The 22,712-nt window shown below is 48.9% G+C and overlaps 2 protein-coding genes across 17 annotated transcripts in view; one reads left to right on the top strand and one right to left on the bottom strand.

Annotated features, from left to right (window-relative positions):
* The window catches only part of DENND11 (DENN domain containing 11), a 43,855-nt gene extending 34,825 nt beyond the window's left edge, over positions 1-9,030 (top strand). For 2 of the 6 annotated variants that reach the window (XM_036111348.2, XM_078059654.1), the window contains exons 7-9: positions 52-202; positions 806-874; positions 2,995-9,030. In XM_036111348.2, coding sequence (XP_035967241.1) covers positions 52-202; positions 806-874; positions 2,995-3,190 — 416 coding nt within the window. In that variant the 3' untranslated portion in view covers positions 3,191-9,030. The remainder of the gene's footprint in view (positions 1-51; positions 203-805; positions 875-2,994) is intronic. The other 4 variants (XR_013442902.1, XM_036111346.2, XM_078059655.1 and 1 more) reach the window with 4 other exon arrangements.
* A 1,865-nt stretch (positions 9,031-10,895) lies between these two features.
* AGK (acylglycerol kinase) overlaps positions 10,896-22,712 on the bottom strand; it is a 109,678-nt gene continuing 97,861 nt past the window's right edge. For 10 of the 11 annotated variants that reach the window (XM_036111343.2, XM_036111345.2, XM_036111342.2 and 7 more), the window contains 5 exons: positions 20,815-20,962; positions 20,314-20,411; positions 14,929-14,999; positions 12,942-13,026; positions 10,896-11,897 (listed from right to left, as the gene is read on the bottom strand). In XM_036111343.2, the coding sequence (XP_035967236.1) occupies positions 11,760-11,897; positions 12,942-13,026; positions 14,929-14,999; positions 20,314-20,411; positions 20,815-20,962 (540 nt within the window). In that variant the 3' untranslated portion in view covers positions 10,896-11,759. Of the gene's footprint in view, positions 11,898-12,941; positions 13,027-14,924; positions 15,000-20,313; positions 20,412-20,814; positions 20,963-22,712 lie in introns of those variants that run through there. The other variant, XM_078059653.1, reaches the window with a different exon arrangement.

The raw sequence follows: 22,712 nt of genomic DNA, 5'->3' as shown, positions 1-22,712 counted from the left end.
CCTTTCGGTGACGGCCTCCAGCTTGCCAGACCCTGAACTTGGATGTCCCAGGCACCACAGAGAAGATTTTCGAGGAGAAGCGGGAGCTGTACGATGTCTATGTGGATAACCAGAACGTGAAGACACACCACGACCACCTGCAGCCCCTGCTGAAGATCAACAGTGCTGACCGCGAGAAGTACCGGCGGCTCAACGAGCAGAGGTAGCGGGAGCCTCCCCGGGGCCCGCGGGCGGTGGGGGGCGCGGCCGAGGCCGGCACGCAGCCCGACAGAGGGCCCCGGCGGGGGTCAGTCCGTGAAGCCCGTCCTGTCCACCCCCGCCCCGTGGGGCATAGCGGTGGCACGTACGTGGGCGGTGACTTCTTTCTGACGGGCTCTGGAACCTGGGCGGCCCAAGGGAGAGCACCAGCCTTTAAGGAGCACCCAGTGAGCACAGTATTGCCCACGTGCTTATTCCTTATCTCACGTAATTCTCAGTAATTCGTGACACGAGTGGTCTCATGTGGTATCAGTGGCGAAATAAATAATAGCATCACCATCATCCCTGTTCATTGGGCATTTAAGAAAGATCGCCACTTGCCTGAGACCACACGGGGCCAGCACTGGCCCTGGACCCCAGGGGTTGGACTCCAAGCCCCATTTGTTCCTTTCCCGTCGTCCGTCTCTCCAGGCTTTGGGGCCGGGGGTTGGGGCTGCTCTTCCGGGGAGTCGGGGGGTGGCCCATGCAGGGGCCTGACCGATGACCTGGCCGATGTCGGGGGCCCTGTAGCGGCAGCAGAGCGTGAAGGTGGCCTCCCTCCCCACAGGCAGATGCTGCTGTACTCCCAGGAGGTGGAAGAAGAGTACAACCCTTGTGAGGAGGACCTCTTTGTGCTGTAAGTCAGCCCGGGTGGCACTTGTGAGGTTTCCCTGAGGATCCCGCAGCGCCAACCGCTTTGGGCCTCGACCCCTCCCCCGTCACCCTCGGCAGCCCAGGGATGTCCTTTATTGCTGCCAGGTGCACTGAGAGCTGGGCTCCGTATGGAGTCCACCGTGAGCCCTGAGGTGCCATCGGGGGACCCCCCAGAGGCGTTAAGGAGAGAAGCAGGGAAGTTCAGAGAAAACGGGAGTCCTCATGTGTCTTTCCATTGAGGGTTCCCTGCAGATGTCCGCTGCATAGACGCCTCTGTCCTTCAGGCTCAGGGGCTTCTCCTCCGTCGCCTCGTTCAAATAAAGCCGTTCCTCGCATTCAGTATTACGGGATAGTCAGAAATTTTAACTTTTTTTTTTTTTTAATTTTTTGTTTGTTTTATTTATTCATGAGAGTCAGGGAGAGAGAGAGGCAGCGGCAGAGGGAGAAGCAGGCTCCCCACCGAGCAGGGAGCCCGATGCGGGACTCGATCCCAGGACGCTGGGATCGTGACCCGAGCCGAAGGCAGATGCTTAACCATCTGAGCCACCCAGGCGCCCCAGAAATTTTACCTTTTGAACCCAGTGAGAGCTCTTTGCCCCCGATGTGGTGGTGGTCGGGCAGGAGCCATGGTCTGCATGCCTCACGGCACTTGTCTCGCTGCCGAGCGGCTGTGTGAACCAGCCCTCCGCGAGGAGGACGGAACCGTGCTTGGAACAGACCGTCCTGCCAGCTCCCTGCTCGTCTTCCTCCCCCGGGTCCTGGCGCCGGCGAGGAAGGGCCCTCGCAGCTAGGACCGTGCCTGCCGTGGAGGTCGAAAACGTCACGTTGACATTTCCACGGAAGGGCGGTGCTTTGGTTCTGATGGGGTGTACTTTCCAGTCCTCCCGTGGCGTTGACGTGTGACAGTGTTTGGAATTGAGCAAAGAGCCCGCAGTGTCGTCAGGGTCTGAGACGTTCCACTGCATCTGAAATTTCTGAGCATTGAGAGCTCTTTGGGCCCGAGGAGCCTTTGCCGAACCTGAGAGCCCTGCGGGTACAGCTAAAAAGTCCAGGCAGTGCGTGCCTTTTCTGAATGTGGCTTGTATGTTTACGTAGTACCGCAAACCCGTGACATTCGAATCGTGCTCCGTGTATATCCCACCCCCCAACCAAAAAAAAACCACCAAGGATGATGGGGGGCTATGGCGGTATGGGTGCCTACAGCTTCCATGTCCCCATCACCCCTCTCTCCCAGCCTTGTTGGCCGTGGAACCTCCCCAGGCCTGCCCCAGCTCCTGAGCCCCACCTCTGCTGTGTGCACATGCCCTGCGCCGGCTCAGGCTGGGGGGCCCGGTGCTCAGGCTGGGGGAGCTGGTGGCTCAGGCTGGGGGGCCCGGTGCTAAGGCTGGGGGAGCAGGTGGCTCAGGCTGGGGGGCCCGGTGCTCAGGCTGGGGGAACAGGTGGCTCAGGCTGGGGGAGCTGGTGGCTCAGGCTGGGGGGCCCGGTGCTCAGGCTGGGGGAGCTGGTGGCTCAGGCTGGGGGGCCCGGTGCTCAGGCTGGGGGAGCTGGTGGCTCAGGCTGGGGGGCCCGGTGCTCAGGCTGGGGGAGCTGGTGGCTCAGGCTGGGGGCCGGTTCAGGGCCCTGCTCCGTCCCCGCTAAGCCTCGCCCCTGCTGCTGGCTCCAGGGGCCTGTCCCCGGGCTTTGAAGGTGAATTTTAGTTCCTCACGTTCAGTCTTGACCTCAGAACCGCATCATCAGGGGGCTTTGGGGAGTTTTGTTTTTCCTTTCCCTGCCCCTTACGGCCGGGAAGCAGAGGAACACGGTATCTGTAGTAACCTTCCGCAGGAAAGTTGGGCTTTGGCACTCAGGCCATCACTGGTTCAGAGACTTGGCCAATCATACGGTGATTAACGCCCATGGTTTCTTTGCTAAACTTGGTGTCCCTTTAACAACCCTGGAACTTTGATCCTATTCCCTTATTCTCAGGGGTATTTCTGAGTTTGAAACCATTTAAAAGCATCTTACAGCAATGTAGTTTTGGTTTCTCGTGTGTGGATTATTGGGTGACTTGTTTGTTTTGGCTTTTCTGCCCTCCCTTCCCTGTGTCTTATCTGGTGAACGCAGGTTTTTCCTAGAGCAAAACAACCGGATATTTCAGACTCTGCTGGAGGTGTCCGCCAGTCAAGATAAAACCCTGACCGCTGAGCATGCCCGCGGCATGGGTCTAGACCCACAAGGGGACCGGAGCTTTCTGATGGACCTGCTGGAGGCCTACGGCATCGACGTCATGTTGGTCATTGATAACCCCTGTTGCCCATAGGAAGAGTGAGCCAAGGCTGGTGAGCCTCTCTCGCGTGGGGATCTCACGCCGGGCCCCAGAAGACCTCATTTTTTTATTAAGTTGACGCACAGGACTATGGTTTCTACTTTCCAACAAATGTGATTTTTGCAGTCTCCTTTCTTCCCCTCCTCCCTAGTGGTAAGACGAGACCACCTTGGTTTTATGTCCTGCTTTGGTACGATGTGGGAATCTACCACTTTCTCCCAGAACTGCTGCCTGATTTGGTGATCAGAGCAGATTCTCTCATCTCCTTGTTGAGTGACTTGAGGGGCTGTGGTGAAGGCCATCTATCACTAGGAGCGGGCCGAGCTCTGCAAACACTGGGGCAGACTCCTCAGAGAGTACCTTGAGGTACTCGAGAATGAGAGAGCTGTCCCGGATGGCCGTGGATGTGCATCTCCTGGAGATGGAAGCTAGCTAGACCTCATGACCCTTCAAGGTTCCTCTCCGTTCCGGGAGTCCAGGGTTGGGATCAAATCCCTCTTCCTGTTCACTAGGGCAAACCTGCATCTTCTCTGTTATGTGAGTAGAGACCTCAGAGAGGAACAAAAGGATGTTTCTGTCGCTAAGGATGAGCTTCTCTGAGGACAGAATGACAGGAAGAGGTTTCTTACCAGCCAGCTGGAAATTCAAGTTGTAGAATGAAGCCTGGAAACTTCCCTCAGAGTAAATTAGTGGTGGCCCCTCCATGTGATACTCCCTTCTTTCCCCGAGTCCCTCCCCTCTAGGGATGGCCCTGGAGCTCGCAAGCAAACTCATCTTACAGTGTAGTTTCCTTGAAGGGCTAAGTATCCTCTTGGAGTAATTTGGTATTTTTAAAGAGTAATGTTTGTTGCTACCAAAGGCAGAGCAGTTGGGGTTCAAACAGGAGAGAGAAGATGTTTCTCCATCTGCGAGTTCTCTGGACACATCACTAGCAGAGCCTCTGGATCAAAACCAAGACTGACGGATTCCGTAGTCGAGCAAGGATCTGAGCTGGTTACTCCGAGGCCGGAGCAAGACTGTGGACCAGCTTGGAGCCCTCACTGGTTTCTCTTTGGCAGAGATGACATTCCTTGAGCTAAGTAGCTGGGGCCGGACACTGACACGTGTGTGAAGAGAGTGAATCTGACGGTGCCTTCACCCGGGGTGTGCTTGGAGCCCCTGGGTGTCCGTGGTGAGTTCACCTGCACTCCCCCGACATGTTTTGGTCTGAAATGACTCCTGTCGGTCCCTGCCTCTTCTCTTCGGCCGGGCCATTCCAGGGACGCCAACTTGGATGACACAGGAGTAGTTTGAAGCCAGCTCTCGTGAGTAGATTTGAGGTCTTTTTGGCCATAGTTTAGGATTTGGACTTGGGCTCCTGGGTTGTTGGTGACAGTTTCTTCCCTTTGGACCTTCTGCCTGGCTGTGTCTTCGGCCTAGCCATCCACGGATCCACGTCTGTGGCCGGGTTCCAGCCGGGCTAATACAGCACAGAAATAACCTTCGAATGGATGGATCACACGTTTGATCTCAAGACTAGCTTTTTAGGGCTCATTGCTTTATTCAGAAATATTTTCACTGTAGCTCCTTGATACGGGATTCAAGACTAAAGAAATTCACATGGACAGATGCAAATACATCCTGGTTAATGAAAGTAGCATCTTTGATGTAAATATATAAGTTTGGGCATTGAAATGTAAAGTGTACAACTAATACTCTTTCCTCCTCCGTGTGGGTTTAGCCATCATTTCAGTCAGATGTATTTTTACAAAAGAAGTTTCACCACCTCTTTCCTTGAAGAGCAGCCTTCTCTTGTCTCTGGGGAAGGAGCAGCCTTTCTGGCCTGGGTCAAGTAATGGTGACTTTCCGTGGTGTCTGAAGGCTCAAGGTTTTCGAAGTTGGGGGGGTGGGGCGTGTCTCAAGCAGGGGTAGGGGTGACAGGAAAGGTCGGATTCTCTCGGTGGACGTAGGCCCCCTTCCTCGGGACCCGAGGGGTCTGTCGGAAGATGACTGTCTTTAAGCACTTCTGCGCGCAGACACTTGTGTTTCTGTGGAATTGTAACTCCAGGTCACAAGTACTCGTGTAAAGGTCATAAGGTGAAAATGAGGTTCCGGTATTTTCCTTTGAATGGTGGGTAGGGCTCCGGGCTCCTTGCAGCTCCGCACTCTTCCAGGTGGCCGTGTGGCCTCTCCGTGCGGTCCCCTCACACTCGTGCAGGGGGCAGGGGGATGGGCGCCGGGGGGAGTGTACAAGCGAGCCTGGGCTCAGCTGACCCCAAAACAGAACTTCTCCCCCACCCACCCCGTATCGCTTTTAAGAGAGAACCCAAGGACTCTGTCCTTCCCTTGCAGCTTCCCTCTGGGCCGGAAGTCCGGCGCCACCCCCCCGGCCGGCTGAGCAGTGTGCCCGATGGCTCTGTACTCCCGTGGTCACTGCTCACCGTCCCCCGAGCATCTCTCGCCTCGATTGTGATACGGAGCCTCTTGTTTCTGAGGTCACCTTTTGAAGACTTGCTCTGTACCCGACTCTGCTCCCGCCCCCCTGCCTTCCCCCCAGTGTGTCCGGTTAGCAGCCCACTCAGCAGCATCTGCTGCCCCTCCGCTAAAAGGGGCACGGGGGTGTGGGGTACCTGGCAGGACTCCCCGCGCAGACAGCAGAAGCGAGAAGCCGCACGGACCTGCTTTTCTGCCATTGTTGAACGATTTCCTTAAAAGCCTTCTGCTTTTGTTCAGAAGACATGGTCGGCAGCCTTCTTTCCTGCCTCATAGGTCTGTAAGCTCTGGAGGGGCAGGGATTCTTACCACGGCCTCCTGAAGCAGGGCTGGAAGCCGAGGGTGGAGGAGCTTGACCGATGATCGCCTTCTGCCCCCTCGACTGCTGAACCTCATCCCCCGCCCCCACCCCCACCCCCACCCCAGCTGGCTTGGTCCTCCCGAGACCTTGAAGCCTGATCTAATGCCATGCTGTGAGCCATGAGCTCACCTGGAAACACTGCTGACCCGAGACATCTGGGCTGCTGTCGTTCCTGAATTGAGTCTGACAAAAGCCAGGTGGCAAGGTGCCTTATGGGGCCAGGAATCCAGGCTTAGGGTTTATTGGTGTCCAGCAAAATGTGACAGAGGCCTATTAAAGTGGGGTTTTTTTTTTTTTTCCAATTCTGCAGGCTTGGCAGATGGTAATATTCAGCCTTGGAGAAAATGTCCAGTTGTGCTCTGGCGTAGGATTCTCTCTCCAGAAGGAGTCAGAAACGGTAGGATTTATCTCCTACGAGAACCAGAAGTGTGGGCCGGACGATGGTTTAGCATTAACGATGGCTTTCATCAGGCACGAAGCTCTCCTCGGGCCTGGTGTAGATCTGTCCACGGCGCCACCTGGGGCCTCGTCCGGTCCTCAGTCAGGACAGCCATGAACGAGAAGGCACCTGCCCCCCCAACGACTGCCAGCCAGCATGGCAGCTCTTCTTCCGTTTGGCCAGGGAACGGGTGCTGAATTCATTGATCATGATAGAAATCATTGAGCCCAGAATCTGCATCTAGAGCTTACCTTGTGTTGTTCCCCATGAACATCAGGATGGGAATTTTCAGGGTAGCACAGACCATTCTAAATACCACCTGTGCCGACTCATTTGTCAGCATAACTACCTGGTATTTTCGCCAGAAGATAAAGGTAAAGATGAATCATAGCTGAGTCGCTGTTTTTCATTCCGGTGGCTATGAGGATGAACTTGCTATTTGTCTTGATATGCTGAAAGCCTTTCCAACACAATAAAAAGATGAGATGATTCACCTTGAAGCTGAGGCCTGCAGGGAGCCTTCAGTAAAGGGCAGTCGTGAATTAAACTTTGGCGGGGCAGCAGCCCTCTGGATAGAGGCAGGGACCTCAGGGACCTTTTGTTTTCCTTTTTTTCTGAAACTGTATAGCCCAGGGAATGGATTGAGACGCTTTCTCCAAGTCCCTGGACAGATCAGACTTGCAGAGGTAAGGGGGCAGGAGGGTGCTGAATAAATTATAAGGCGATGGTCAGCTTGACCGTGAACTTTGCTTCGTTAGCCTATCAGTTCTGAAACAGGCAAGAAAGTCAACATGGGGACCAACGTGTCATGCAGGGGCTTTCACCTCCCTGTCCGGTTCCTCGCTAGCAGGCTCGGAATCTGTGAGGTCCAGCCCGAGGATCTTTCCAGTGCACCTCTCGGCGAGGCTCCTAGAGCCGGACGCTGCCCTCCGCTGGCCCGACCTGTCCCTTCTCATTTCAGGGAAACCCTTTTCTGATTCAGGTAGGGGAAGAGCAGGAGTCGAGGGCTCCTCTTACTCCTGAGTCGTGGATTTTTGGTATTCCATTCTAAGACTCATATACCTCTGTTCCCAGGAGCTGCTAGAGCACCGAGTGTTGGGAGAAAGGCTGTGAATTAATATTTTTCTTATAAGAAATGGGAGTCTATTTTTCTATCGATATTACTGTGTGATGAATGGAGTGTGCAGATGTTGAAATGGAAGGAGATTTCAAAACTATAAGCCTCGAAATGCGGAAGTTTTGTCATTTGGAAGCAACTGAGACCCCATAAAAGTTTTATTACTTGTTTGAGAGCGTGAATAAGGAGACGGTGCTGTGAAGTATTAACCACACTCTCTAGGAGATGAATGTGATGGTCCTGGGGAGGATGACGCAGTCCCTGACCTTAAGGAAAATTCTTTTACAAAGCATGTAAACGTGATAATGCTGACTAGTGAGCCTCTTACTGGAGCGGTGTGGTTTTATAACCTGGCACTTTAATTCTTTTCTGGAGCCAGAATACAGGGGCAGTTGGATGAAACTGCACATTTAGAAAGGAAGTAAGAATTTTCTAGTGCTTATAAATGATGATGGGGAAATAAAGCCCTTTAGAGTTATCCTAGAAGCTCAGCATAACATGGGCTATTAGCGGTAACATTACCTAAATTCAGAAAATTTATTTACTTACCATGGTAGAAGGATAGGTGTGAATTACTTACGTTGGTTGTAGAATTCAGGTTTAGACTAACGATACATTTACTCTGCTTTTTTGAGGACAGGTGGGAAACACAGGGGTAGGTTAGGGCCTTAGAAATTAGCCAGGGATGATCCACAAAGTGAAAAATCCACACAGTGGTCACTGAGTTAGCTGGTTGCAAATATATTTCATTGATGTTGGAGTGAAAACTTCCTTAGGCCAAATCAAGCGAAGATAAAAGCAGACAAAAATTTTGAAGGCGGCATCAGGAATAGTTTATATAGGGTGCCCACAAAGACCATCATTAGGAAGGGTGTAGATTCTGTGCTTCTGAACAGACTAGGGGTGTAGAGGAAAGCAAAATTAACCCCCTATTTACCCAAGCTTGTTGGCTAAATTTTTTGTTACACGTCCGAGACATAAACCTTTTCTGAAAAAGGAATAGTTGTAGCCTTGGAAAAATGGTTTTTCTATTTTTCCCCCGTTAGGATCAGCATAGCCTCCCTTTCGCCTTAAGTGTCAACCCCCTATTTTGATTAATACCCCAGCATCAGAGTTAGAGCAATAAGAGACACTGAATCTATTTTTGTTTAAATTCTTTACCTCATAGTATGAAATTAGTAAGACCGTTGATGATTTTACCCTGAATACTGGTGCAGAGAGGTATGTTGTTCTGTTTCGAATGGTAAGAATTTTAATGGCCTAAAGAAAGCTGGGGTTAATCCTGAAGCTAGGAGTAAATGTTTACCTGATTTTGTTCTGTGGTACCAGTAACATCCGTGTCTATCCTGTCTGTATATATCTGAGCCAAGTTGTGGGCAGAGAGGTTGCTAGAACTATATTTACAGAATACGGTTTTTACAATTAAAATTCACATTTTAACACGAGCATGTGTGCTGCTGTCCTTCCCTGGCCCGAGAGATGGGGTCTGTGCAGGAAGGAGGGGTGGCCCGGGGTAGGAGCAGGACCGGAACGCGGACCTCACGGTGACGACGGAGCCCCCCGCCCGGCGCGTCTGGTGCCTGTTCTCCGTAAACCACCTCCAGCTCCCGGGGCGCAGAGCCGGGCCTGACCGCGCCGTCCGGGAGAGCCAGCTCTGCACGCACGCCCGCGGCCACACGCTCGTTTTAAGGCAGTGCGGGGTAGTTCCTAACGCCGCTGGCTGTTGTGTTCAAAGCCGGCTTCCTCCTCCCCGAGGTCCGTGACCGCCCGTCTGACGTCCCCTACTCCCTCGGGCTGGGGCAGAACGGAGGGAAGGCCTTGCGTGCGTAAAGAAAGTGCCGGCACGTCGTACGTACAGCTGTGTGCGCGGCCCAGCCACGCGCTCAGCACACGGCTTGTGTATAGAACACATCCGCTGGGCTGTTGTTAGAACTCATCCTAGCTTTTGAGTAGAGCCTTGCAGGTTTGTGCATACAGGAGGTGGGGGTCCCCAGCTCTCCGCATCCGGGGCCGGGCTGACAGGGCGCCCTCTGCGCTGCACCGTGGCTGTGTCCTTCCCGTGGACGCTGTGCACCAGGACCGTGGCAAGAACAAGGCCGTGACCGATAAGGAAACCGTTGTTCTCGCAGGAGCTAGCCTGAATCAAGAAAGCGAAATCCCCAGCAGGGATCACCGATTTCAAAAGGGATAAAAATAGTGATCTCTTAAATACCCTTCCCCGATCCTACATCCCGTTATTTCACCGGGCGGATCAGAATCGCTAAACGGACGCCCCGGTAGCCAGCCGATCAAGGACGAAGCCAGCCAGCTTCTGTGCTGCTCCTTCACAATCTATCAGAAAAGCACGATGGTCCAGGACTCCCCTGGCTCCTGGAGAAACGTTCCCCCTCCCCTCTGTGGGCACTGGGGAGCGGCGCTCCTTCTGCAGGTTCACACGCACCTGTTTCTGGGCGGTGAAGCAGCGCTTGTAACCCCTCTGAAGAATCAGAACTGAACAGGTAAGCCTGGTGGTTTGTGAGCTTTCTTCATACGCTTTATAATCCTTCTAAGCATTGGTCTTCACTCTCCAAGGGATTCATGGGCAAGGTGTACGCGTACGGTCCGAAAACTGATCTGCCTGGGGAATGAGCCTGTGGCCAAAGCCTGTGAGTTCTGCTTCCCATTTCCCCCCTTCACCCCCATCCTCCCTCCTCATCCATTCTGGGCATTGCCCTCTGGAGTATGGAAACCTCGGGGGCAACCAAACACAGGAAAATCCTGATTGATAGTACTATTAAAAATCAATGATTATAAAGCCTGGCTTACAGATCCTTAGCAAATCAGGTACTTTCTAGTTCTCTGCTTTCAACAAACTAAAGGAAGATCTAATCAAGCTACTGAGTTCAAAGAACTGTATGACGTTAGAATTCTTTGTCTTGTCTAATTTAGGTGCTTAGATCTACAAAAAAATGAAACAAGGACTATAAATGGTGTTGAGTCCTGTTTTAATCTTAGCTGTAAATAACGTTCTTGAACTCAAAGTGTTTGTTAGTTTTTAATTATCAAAAATTCGCAGTATTGTTTTCATCAGTTGTATTGCAGTAATTATAACAGTTAATCCTGTACTGCGTTAACACTAAAAAATTATTTCCATGTATATTTTTTGTTGGCAAGAAAATAGGGCAAGTGATAAAATTTCAGGCCTGAAAATAGGTTACATTACGATAGCATTCTTTGCTGAAAGCAGAATAGAAATACCAAAGAACCTATTGGTTTATGTTAGTAAATGGAGAATAAGTGTCAAATTGCTGTACATTTAAATTGCACCAAATATGTTTAAAAGAGTGATATAACAGTTTTATTTTAAAATAATATTTACATGACACCAGGAAACACATACTTTGGCAACTCTTAAGTTGATATCTGGAAAGTGAGGGGATACATGATCTTTCAAAATACTTTTAGGGGGTGCATGAGCATAATGGGGGTATGCTTTACAACGCTGAACAGGTGAGGTTGGGGGACCTCTTAGAATAGAAGCACCTGGGGGAGGGTGCCTGCTTTTTAAAAATGCAGATTCCTGGGCCCCAGCCTGAGTGACCAGGATTGGGATGGGCCCCAAGCCCGTCAGTTTTCAACATGCACCCCCAGGTGGTTCTCATGCAAACCCATAGTTAAGCACTACTATAAAAAAATAATATAAACTAGCCATTTACAGTTTTTCAGCCTTGGCTGAAGAGGGAAACACCGCCCCTGTTTTTGGATTGAGGGAAGAACTGAAACAAGCTTAATTTGAATCTGAGCTCAGAAAGTAGCAGCACCCATGGAGAAGCCGAGAAAAAGGACAGCAGCGGGGGGGGGGGGGGAAGGCCCCGACGGTGGCTGCACGTGTGGGGACGACCGAGGTCGGGCCCTTTCCCAGTGGGGGGGCAGGGAGGGGGCCTTCTCTCCGGGCTGGGTCGCGCGTGAGGCAAACCACCGCGGAGGAGGGAGCAAGGCGCACAGCCAAGGCTGAGCATGCGCTAGCGGGAGGCTCGGGGACGGCGGGGGGGAGCACTGCGAGGGCAGGGTACTTGCCATGGAGGTGCCCTGGGGTCCTGTGACAACACTGCGGGGACAGGGGAGGCTTCAGTTCCCTTGTGGTCCCATCTGAGGCCTAAAGTGCAGCGTGGGGGCGGCCGGCTCCCCCAACGGCTCATGGGGCCGCGCTGGGCAGCAGCTGTCCCCTCTTCCTGGGATCGCAGAAGAACTGCAGCTTCCTGGGGAGCAGCTTCACCTCCACGGGCATGGCCTCGTACTCCTCACTGTCGATGCTGAAGGAGCCCCCCGTTCCCTGTGGAGGAGAGGAGAGGGGGGTCTAGCACGTCTGCACCAGGAGCCGCTCACCACAGCACAGCATCCTCTCCGAGGACGGAGACGGGCACGGGGCTGCTTCTGGAAATCTCCCAATTCTGCCATCTGCTTTTTGTCTTGGGGGGGGGGGGGCTTCTATCGCCTCCCAGAGTATTTTGGGATTTGAGAAACAAGGCCATAATTTAAAAATATTTACTAGGATACAGGGGTCCTGCCACACCTTCCAGGAATTCGTTAACATACAATGTTATAGGACCTTGTCGGCCCTCATCTTAGGAAAGCTGTGATGCCCACTGGATTATTTTCATGGTTCTTCTTTAGGACTTACTAGCTTTATCCCTCAAGTACAGCAGCATTAATGTTACAGATTCTATAAAACCTTCCATAATTCATGCATTTAGTTCAACATTTGCTATGCTGAAACTACCGGGCCAACCACTCTGGGGGATAGCGTCTGTTTTCCTACAGTCCTCTCTGAATACCGTAGGGTAACGGGCCGGAGTCTGCAGAGGCCGTCTGTGGTAACTTTCTCCTGAGGCATGACTCCTAGAATAACTATAGAATTTAGATGATATTCCTAATGTTTTCCCCTCTTATATAGGTTATTCTAAGCTTGGCATTTTATACTATAGGAAAACTCAGTGCCATCCCAAAAATGGTTTCCAGATCCTGTGTTTAAAAAAAAAAAAGGTAGGATCCATGATGAGTATCTGCCAACTAGAGAATTCTCTGTGTCTTACAACACGGTAACCTCTGTACAACGTCCATTCAGAAAAATAAAGGCTCAGGAGATGTAAAGATCACATAGAACTATGGCTTACAAATGCTGGAAATCTTCAGGAGTCCCCCGCTCAGCCCCGGACTCAGAAGGGGATCCTCTCATGTCTTCAAGTATCCCTGAACATCACCCAGAGCCTGGCCAAGTGCTCAGCCCATACCAGGCGCCTAGACATGAGGGTCTGTTCACAGAAAGGAAGACGGACCGAGAATGAACCCGAAGCTGTGGGACGGGAGCCCCACTTACCTCAGGAAGCAGCAGAGTGCACTGGCTGGCCTGGAGACACTCGGTGCCGGCCACACGCAGCTTGGGGTCCCTCACCTTTCTGCTTCTGTCGGTGTAGGAAAAAGCACGTTTGGACACCAGGGCGGGCAACTGCATTCCAATCACGAGAGCACAGCCAGTTCTTTTGTTGAGCTTAAACAGACGGACTCATGCTATGCTGAACCTTGGGTTTTGTGAATAACTTTCCCACAATGATTCTTGCTCAGCAGTGTGATGTATTCTAGATTGAGAAGGTTAACTTGCTGTAGAGAACTGTGTGTGAAGTTAAGACCGAGTGATTTTGTACCTAATTCATGGGCTATTAAAAATCCTTTTAAAAATTAGAATGAAAATTATTTTAGGGAAAGTACTAAACTTGTGTTATTTGGTACTTGTGAGTCTATCATTACTTGAACGAGAAAACATTTTTTATTCTAAAGCAGACATTTCTTTTACATATTACATATGAACAACCAGTTCTTTCTGATTTTCTATATTCATATTAACAGTCTGCTTAGCATACTACTGTCTTTACCTTGGAGTAAAACTATCAGCCTACACACACACACTCCTCATGCACATATATCCTTGGGAGCCAGTCGTGGTCAGTGGAAAGAGTAAAAGCTAATCCAAGTAAATTAGTCCATTCTTTAGCATTAAATGATAACATTAATTGTTTAGTATATGAAGCTTCAGAGTTTTCTAGAGCAACCTCACAATGTTCTATTCCAGTACCCAGAGGAAACAGACATTACTTAACCTCACTTCCTGTAGAGACCAAAGGTAACCGTGTTCCTGCCGCTGAAGATGACAGCAGTGATGCAGACCATAATGACTCACCTACAGTAAGCAACATAATTGGTTTTTCTTTCTATTTCTGGATGTCAGTATTATGAAGGAAATTTGAGAACAGCTGGCCCCGTGGGCCCGACTCTCAATTAAGACAGTGTGAGACTTCTGGCCACTCTCGAGAAAGGAAAGGCTTTCCCTTTCTTCCTTCTACTACAGATACAGCAAGGAGATCAAAGGCTGCAGAATCAGCTATTCAGCATGTGAAGAATTTGTACCAAAGGCAAGATCAACGCAAACCAGTGAAAGACGTTCTGCTGCCCGTGCGGTGCAGATGACGAGTAGCCATGGAGACCGCGGGGCTCCGGCAGAAATGTCTGCTCCCTACGTGGGCACAAGAGGGAGCTCTGAGACAAAGCACCAGACAACCTCGGCTGAGCAGATTACCAGTTGGCATGGCAACACGTGGGCTCCTAGGATGTGCTGAAGCTGGGTGGGGGGTTTAGAGCATTCTTAACCAATAAAACTCCGGCAGAGGTCGGGCTTAACAAATCAGACAGGACTGGAGGATATTTTCTAGTGGAAAAGGGAAAAGCCTAGAGATTGTGCGAAGTACTCCATACCTTTTCAGGTTTTCCATTACTGCCCTGCAAGTGGGGCAAGGTGGTCTGACGTGAGCAGTAACCGATACAGTGAAGTGCTTCACCGCGAAAAACACTTTGCCACACATCCTCTCATTTGAGACTCAAAAACAATCCTGAGGTAGTTAGATGTGATTACAGTATTCCGTTCCATACACAGAGAAAAGGATCCAGAGAAGTTAAAGGATCTGTCCAAGTCGTGAGGCCAGAACGTGGCGGAACTGAGATCTGTAGCCAGCAACTGTGACCCTGAAGCCAGAGTTCTGGACACTGGGCCAGGCGCCCATGAATCCTTATTCTCGCTGGAAAGGCAGCTTGCCCCCACACTCGGGTTTTTTCCAAAACGAACAGGAAAAGCCAAAGTAGGAGGAGAGGTACATTCTACGTGTCAACCCAAACACTTGAAAGAAAGAGGCTACACAGTCCCCAAACCACAGAAGTCCTCCATTGCTATCTTAGACTTCATGGGGATCCGGAATAGTACGTGCTAGAATACGAACTACTTAACCCGCATTTCCTACAAACCCCAGCCCACTTACCCTATAGTTATGAAGTCTCCTTTGCTGACAGTGTCGGGTTCAATGCAGATGTTCATAAAGTCTTCTTTGCTCTGCAAGGTCAAAAAGACTAACATTAATACTCTACATTTTGGCTAATGCAGCCTGTTGTCCTCCTTTAGTCTCAGAGGTTCATATTTTAAAGCTGTTTATTATACAGAGACCTTTACTTTTAGTAACTTAATCTTGAATATATTTCTTTCTTTTTTACATTAAGACCCTACTGAAGTATAATTTACATACCATAAAACTCATCACCTCATCACTGCTTGCTTGGTTGGTTGTTTTTTTTTGTTTTTGTTTTTTTTAAGATTTTATTTATTTATTTGACAGAGAGAGACACAGCGAGAGCAGGAACACAAGCACGGGGAGTGGGAGAGGGAGAAGCAGGCTTCCCACTGAGCAGGGAGCCCGATGCGGGGCTCCATCCCAGGACTCTGGGATCATGACCTGAGCCGAAGGCAGACGCTTAACGACTGAGCCACCCAGGTGCCCCTGTTTGGTTGGTTTTTACTACCCAGATAAGCTAAACAAAAACTCAGGTTTGTCGGAACTCGGAGTAGGAGGTTTGCGAAGCCCCGACACTACTCGTCACAGCTGTTGTGGTCTCTGGGGCTCCCTCCCCGGGGGTCAAGTTCCAGCCCGTCTACCCCAGCCAGCCTCCCTCCTCACTGTGCGTCAGCATCACACCACACCTGCTGGATCAGCTTCTTGGTATGCAGAGCCCAAGTATGTGCGGGTTTGTTGGTTTGTTTGGTTAAAGATTTATTAATTCAGAGAGAGAGAGTGAGCGCAAGTGAGGAGAGGGGCAGGGGAAGAGAATCTTCAAGCAGAGTCCCTGCTGAGCACAGAGCCTGACTCGGGGGGCTCGATCTCACAACCCACGAGATCAAGACCTGAGCTGAAACCACGACTCAGACGCTTAACAGACGGAGTCACCCAGGTGCCCCCCAAGTATGTGTTTTCAAATGTTCTACGTGCTGTTTTGATATGCAACCAGAGTTGAGCAGCAATCCATTTCTGCCACAGTAAATTTTAAAAACTTCTCATTACCGTCCACCAAAAGCTCTAGAAGAACTGAGCTACAAGGAAGTGGCTGTAAAACCAGACCGGGTCCTTGGAGCACTCCCCCCAGTTTACTACCAGTTAGTGGCTAACAGTACAAACCTGGCTCTCTATAAATCAGAACCAATACTTCTGTGACTGCTTCAAATACAGGTACTGTTTCTTTTTGGACAGGTTCAAAAATCTGTAGCCCCAGGATAATCCATGAGCTGCTGAGAGCGGACAGCCTTTGCCGAAGAGTAAAGAGCACTACCAAAACGCAGCTCTCTCTCTCAGCCCGGAATCACAGAACATACAGGGGATGACCTGGCTCTAAGTTCACCTTTTATGCAGCAACTTACTGAGTGTCAACTACCATAAACTCTTCCAGGTGCTTGGGTTACATCAATGAACTAAAAAACCAAGTATTTCTGCTTACAAAGAATTTATCTTCTACTGGGAAGAGTGGAGGGAATAAACAAAAATAAATAAATAAAATCTAACCATAATAATGAGTTACAGAATATATTCAAAGCATGTTAGAATGTATCAGTACAAAAACAGTAAATTATATAGAGAGAGAAATGGTAAATTACGAAATATATTAGAAAATAAGTATATTAGAAGTATATGAGAGTTCATTAGAAAAATGAGAGAAAAGAATACAGAAACACCAGATGGTGTGGGTGGTAGGGGTGACATTTTTTTTTTATTTTTGAAGATTTTATTTATTTGTCAGAGAGAGAGACAGCACAAGCAGGGGGAGTGGCAGGTTCCCGCTGAGCAAGGAGCCCGATGTGGGACTTGATTCCAGGACTCTGCTTAACCGACTGAGCCACCGAGGCGTCCCACAATGAAACCTCTCTGTCTACATCAGAAGTCCGACAACGACGCCTGCTACCACTACGTCTACTGAACACTGTAGTGAGGTCCTGGCCAAGGTAGTAAGGTGAGAGAAAAGATCAGAAGGCTAAGTATTTGAAAGGAAAAACAAAACTTGCACTATTTGCAGTTGATATGATTGAATCTATACAAAATCCAAAGGAATCCATAAAATAAACTTAGTAAGAATTTAGTTATAAGGTTGCTGATTCAGTATAAAAAAGGCAATTACATGTCCATCTAAATCAAATATTTAAAAACGAAATTTTAAGGATACTATCTACAATAGCATCAAAAATTAAGATAACCAGGAATATATCCAGCAAAAGGCAAAATATTAGAACTATAAAACCTCACTAAAAGGCATTCCCAGCCTAATGAAGAGCCATGCCACGTTCACGTAACAGAAGAGTCAATATTAGAGAAGTATCATTTTTCCTCAAATTGATCTACAAGTTCAGTGTAATCCCGTGATCAATATAACAGATTTTTATGTGGAACTTAATAAAAGAAACCTTTTAAGGGATTTGTAGAGGCCAAAGAGCCAAAAGTAGTCAAGAAACTCTTTAAGAAGAAAAACATAGAGGGACTTACTATAAAACAATGATAATCAAAAGCGTAGTAGTAACAGGTTTAGACGAACAGAGCAACTGAAGAGAGAACCTACAAACACGCCCGTGCACATCTGCTCTCACAGCATAAGAGGGGCTTACTGCAGATGGGGGAGGGGGAGGAAGAGTATGTTCAGTAAATGGTGCTTGGACAACTGGCTTTCTATGGGCAAAGATTATAAGCCTTACCTTACCTCCATCATTCGCAAAACTCAATTATAGGTGAAAGTGTTTCTCTTTAAAGTAAAAATAGAATCATATGATGTATATCACACCAGCCTGGTTTTTCATTTAACAATATATGATGACTATCTTTCCGTGTCAGTAAACAGAGAACACCTTAAATAAATGTACCAGAATGGATTTAATCAGTCCCCTGGTTCATTTGTTTCACATATTTTGCTATTATAAATACAGAGAACAGAGCTGTACAAGAGATCCTAATTTCCACACATTGCACACCCCTTAAAGCCTCTTTGACTCTGAATGTACTTTTTTAAATGATAAATGAGTTTGGAGCTATCACATGGCAGCTTCATTGTCTTTGAATATTTTCTTGCATTTGCTTTTATTTTTACGAAGAGGTGTGGAAACAGAAAATGAATGTACTGCTCCTTGTGATAAGCGGCACAGAATCTTACACTCTCATAATTGGCACTGAGATCAAAAGCACTCGGCACTCTGCATGTGGCTAATCTGGGGCCACAATCACACCCTCAACCGAACTCCATCCATTCATTGGTATTCCGTCATCAGAGAAAAGAACAATGTAAAAAGAACAAGAACAAAACACTAGAAATACCTATTATCAGAGATGGGGTATAAAAGCAATGTATAATTAGAAATTTTATCTTTCTTTTTGAAATTCCTCTGGAATATAATCTATTTTTTTCAACCTTAATACATTTTCACCAGTGTTTGCAGAATTCCATCATGTAAGAAATAAGGGAATGGCGACACTATGTATGTGTGTGCATCTGATTATTCCTGTAGGAGAAATTCCTAGAAAGAGAAGCACACCCTGGGCCCTATTAAGTCTGTTTTAGATGCTTCAGAGAGACCAGCAAGACACCATCAAGAAAGGGTGTTCTGATTTACAGTTCCAGCAGAAATGCATTAGCACCCATTTCCCACCCACACCAACACGGCACACCCTAGCATGCTTAATTTAGGACATTTCGTTGTTATTTTAATTTGCATTTCTTTGATGTGAGCACTTTTTCTGTTTCCTGACCTATTACATGCATATAAAAGTATGTAAAATTCTCAGGGCAGTGGCTGGCAGATAGTACATATTCAGCAAATAGAAGCTATTTTTCCATGTTTATTTCCTTTGTGAATTTCTAGTCTTGTCCCCTGCCTGTTACTTATAGGAGTCCTTTGTCTATTTCTTAAGAGTCTGTTGTAAGGAAAGCTATTAACTCCTGCTGTATCACATTCTTTTTCCCAATCTGTCCTTAAAAATTTTGTTTATAGTTTCTTTAATCGTAAGTAGACAAATGCATCAATATGATTTTTGCCTTAGACACCATGCTTAGAAAGGCCTGGTCCTCCCCTGCGTTTATATTGGTAATCACCTCGATTTCACTCTAGTGCTTCATGATTTTCCTAATTTAATTCTTCAATCCAACCGAAACTTAGAAGGTGAAGGGAGCTGTGTTACCCACATGTTATACAATGGACATATGTTACTTTTCTAATTAGAAAACAACTCACTACTCTACTAACGTCGGAGTCGAACTCCGGGCTGCATGCGTACGTTCATCACCACGTTCAAGTCTACATGCAGTTTCCAGACGGACCAGGTCAACTGTGCACAGACGACCTGGATCTGCATAAAACCTCATCATAGTAATGGGTCCACAGGACAGGGTAACTTTTCTGTTCACATTCTTGCTCATACAAACTACTCAGGTTTTTTCTACAGCAGGGATCAGAAAACTCTAGACGGCCAGGGAGTCGGTATTTGGGGCTTTGGGGCCAGAGAGCCTGTGGCAACGACTCGACTCTGCCATCAGGACATGAAAGCAGCCACAGACAGCACGTATATGGATGAATGTGGCTGTTCCAAATAAAACTTTTCTTATGGATATTGAAACCTGGATTTCGTATTCTTTCTGCGTATCACAAAAAATTCTTTTGATCTTCTCACAACCATTTGAAAATGTAACATCAATTCTTAGTTTGTGTGCCACCTAAACAAAAATAGGTGGCAGACCAGTTTGTCAATCTCTGCTTTATCTCGACATTTTTTTGGTGTCTTGTCAATAGGAGCACCATCCAGAACTTTCCGCACTGACAGAAAGGTTTTGTATCTGCGCTTTCCAGTACGGCAGCTACTCACCACATATGGCCTATGGGCACTTGAAATGAATGCTAAATTTTATTTAATTCAAACAGCCACGGGTCTAGCAGCCACCACACTGGACCGTGCCTGTCAGCAGGGCGGACTCTATGTATATGTGTACATATATTTTTTTCTCCTGGGGACCTAAATCCACATACTTAATATCGTCACAAAAATAATGGGTATTCACTCAAGTAAAAGTTCCACAATTTTTTATTCCTGAGACAAAAGGGAGCAGGCTAACTTTTCATTTCTAAAGGCCTTCTGCCCTCAGTTCTCAGAAAGCCTGGTGGCTCCGACGCAGTGCCCGCCCAGCCTGAGGCTACTGCCTCACTCCGCTGTTCTTCCTTAAACACCACACCACACCCTCTTTTCCCTGATCCTTTCCTCTCTCCCCCAAAAGGGTAAAAAGAAAAATACCCACTTAGCGGAAGAGCATGCAGTCCCACAGCAAAGGCTTGGCTAGTAAAAAGGCGCCCTCACCGTCAGGTCAAGCTGACTGTTCCGCGTCGTGATGGACAGTTCGATGGTGGACAGCTGCACTTCCTTCCAGACCTCGGGGCTCGCCTCTTGGGAGAGCGCTGTGTGGGGAGCAGATTCAGGTCAGTGTCTCCCGCTAACGTTCCATCACTCCCGCACCAACGGCCAGCTGCTGGCGCTCAGCTGGGCCCGGACCCAGGCCTGCCCGCGGACCCTCCACCTCAGATTTATTTCATAGTTTCTTACACACAGGATGAAGAGCCAGGCTCAAAATGCAGTCTCTATACCCGAAACATCCCTACCAGAGCAGCCACAGACACATAAAAGTCAGTCATGGTCTGTCACCAAGGACGCATGCGTGGGACAGCGCAGGTTTGGGTCCTGCTGTGGCACAGGGGCCCTCGAAAGGCTTCTCCTGCACCAGGCAAGCGGCTCACACTGACGTGGGGGCTGCTTCAGGCAGCCCTGCACCGGCCAGGCCTCTGCAGCCAGCATGCGGCTCACCGTCCTGCGGCTGTGCCCAGTATGACGCGAGCCTGCGTAATATTCTCCTGTACAAAGATGGCCGCGGAGGGGTCTCGTCTGCTGCCCTGGGAGGTCTCTCCGTAGGTCCCGTGTACGAGATAGACGCTTGATGTGTCTGAGGCCACTCCTTTCAACGTGAAGAGAGAAAACTTGTCAGGCACACCCAAGGCCAAACCCCGGGAGGAGCTCTGCAGAGGTTAGTGACCGACCCAGGCCTGCCTGAAGGCGAGTCAGTCATCTCACTGAATGGTATGAGCTCTACCCTGGAGCTTGGAGTCCTCAAGCTTGCTTTTCCGTCTGAAGGCCGATCTTGACAACCATGAACTCAGACTCTAGATTGTCTTTTACTTCCTGACACCCCAGTCCAGTCTCATCAGTGTCCACAGGAATAGTTAAAACACCCCCCTAGTCACTCAGCCCCTGATGTCCTAAGCCCCCAGCCACCCATTTCCATGGCCACATCCTGGTCCTTCCTGTTACCCAGAACTATTCCATCCTAGAAATCTAAAACCTTGATATCCTACTCTCTAACCACGTCCCATACTCTTCTGGTTTTTTTTTTTGACTGATTCTTTTGTGCCCAGTATGTCTCTCAGGGTGACCCACTCCCCTGTTCTCAGGCTTCCATGTGGTAAATTACAAAGGAGTAACAATTCTGGCTCTTCTCTCTCTCTCTCTCTCTCTCTCTCTCTCTCTCTCTCTCCCCACGAAAGTGGCTGTCCTGGGGACTCACTGCTTCCTCATGCAGTCGGCTTCCTATGGCAGTGTCTGCCCTGAAGGAGATGTTTTAAGGGGATGAATTCAATTTGGAATATTTGGAAATCTGATTGTGACCGCATTCTCTAAGCTGTGTCCTTTACTCCTGCTGACATTTATAAAGCTGGTATTTTGATCTCCATCTGCCTGGTTCCTGCATTTGCTTTCATAACTTGGTTCAAACTCAGAAGAGGAAGAGAGGGGTGTTGTTTTTTTTGGCCCCTGAAGATCCAACCCCACACGAAATTTCCAATCCCATTGAGAATTCCAGTCCCTGACTAAACCATTTTCCCTCAGTGCCTAATTAACAGCTGATAACTTTAAGTCACTCTCTTCCCATCACTGCTGGTCCTCCTGTGTCTTTGGTGTTACATCATACATGCCCCAAAAAGCCCCTATTCTGGATGAATCCTGTACTAGGTTTCTGTACTTGCACATCGTGGCTCCATGTTACTAGAGGGGCAATCCGGGTAAGTACACCCGTGCCAACTTCAAATTCTTGGTCTCGGGTCCTCAATGCCACTCGATAATCCTTCCAAACCTCCCTATTTTCATCTCTCTTCAAAATCCCCCTACCACTACCACCCACTTCATTTTCAACAGATCACCTTGCTTCCCACACTTCAGTGAGACCATCTCACTTCAGTGAGAACATCAGTGAGAACTGCCTAATGCTCTATAAATTTGTTTGTACCTGGACCTCTGCTCTAGTTCTCTCCTTCTCAAGGAAAAAGGCATCCCTTCCTCTGTCCAAGGCTGACTGGGCACCATGGGCCCCGCGCCCTCCGACCTGCGCGTGGGTTTTGCTGACTCAGCCTGGCTCTGCGTCTCCTTGTCTCTCACCTCTTCCCTTTCTTCTTGTCTTTTGTTTCAGGGTAGAAAGACACGGCTCTCTCTCCAATCAATAAAAACAACACTCCACTGGCCCCATATTTCTCACTAGCTTTTGCCTTTTCTATCTCCTTCCCTTCAAAGTGAGGCCTCTTGAAGGAGCGGCCCAGCCCTGCTGTCTGTGCATCTTTCTCTCCCTTTATCCCCTAACTCTCGTTGATGGGGCTCAGCCCCTCCACTTAAGAGCTAAGCAAACCTTCAGAGGCTGCCGAGGTCAGCGGGCACTTTCC

This window comes from Halichoerus grypus, chromosome 12 (assembly GCF_964656455.1).
Source record: "Halichoerus grypus chromosome 12, mHalGry1.hap1.1, whole genome shotgun sequence".
NCBI lineage: Eukaryota > Metazoa > Chordata > Mammalia > Carnivora > Phocidae > Halichoerus > Halichoerus grypus.
The sequence above is the reverse complement of the archived record's forward strand: the minus strand, read 5'-3'. Positions and strand labels throughout refer to the sequence as shown.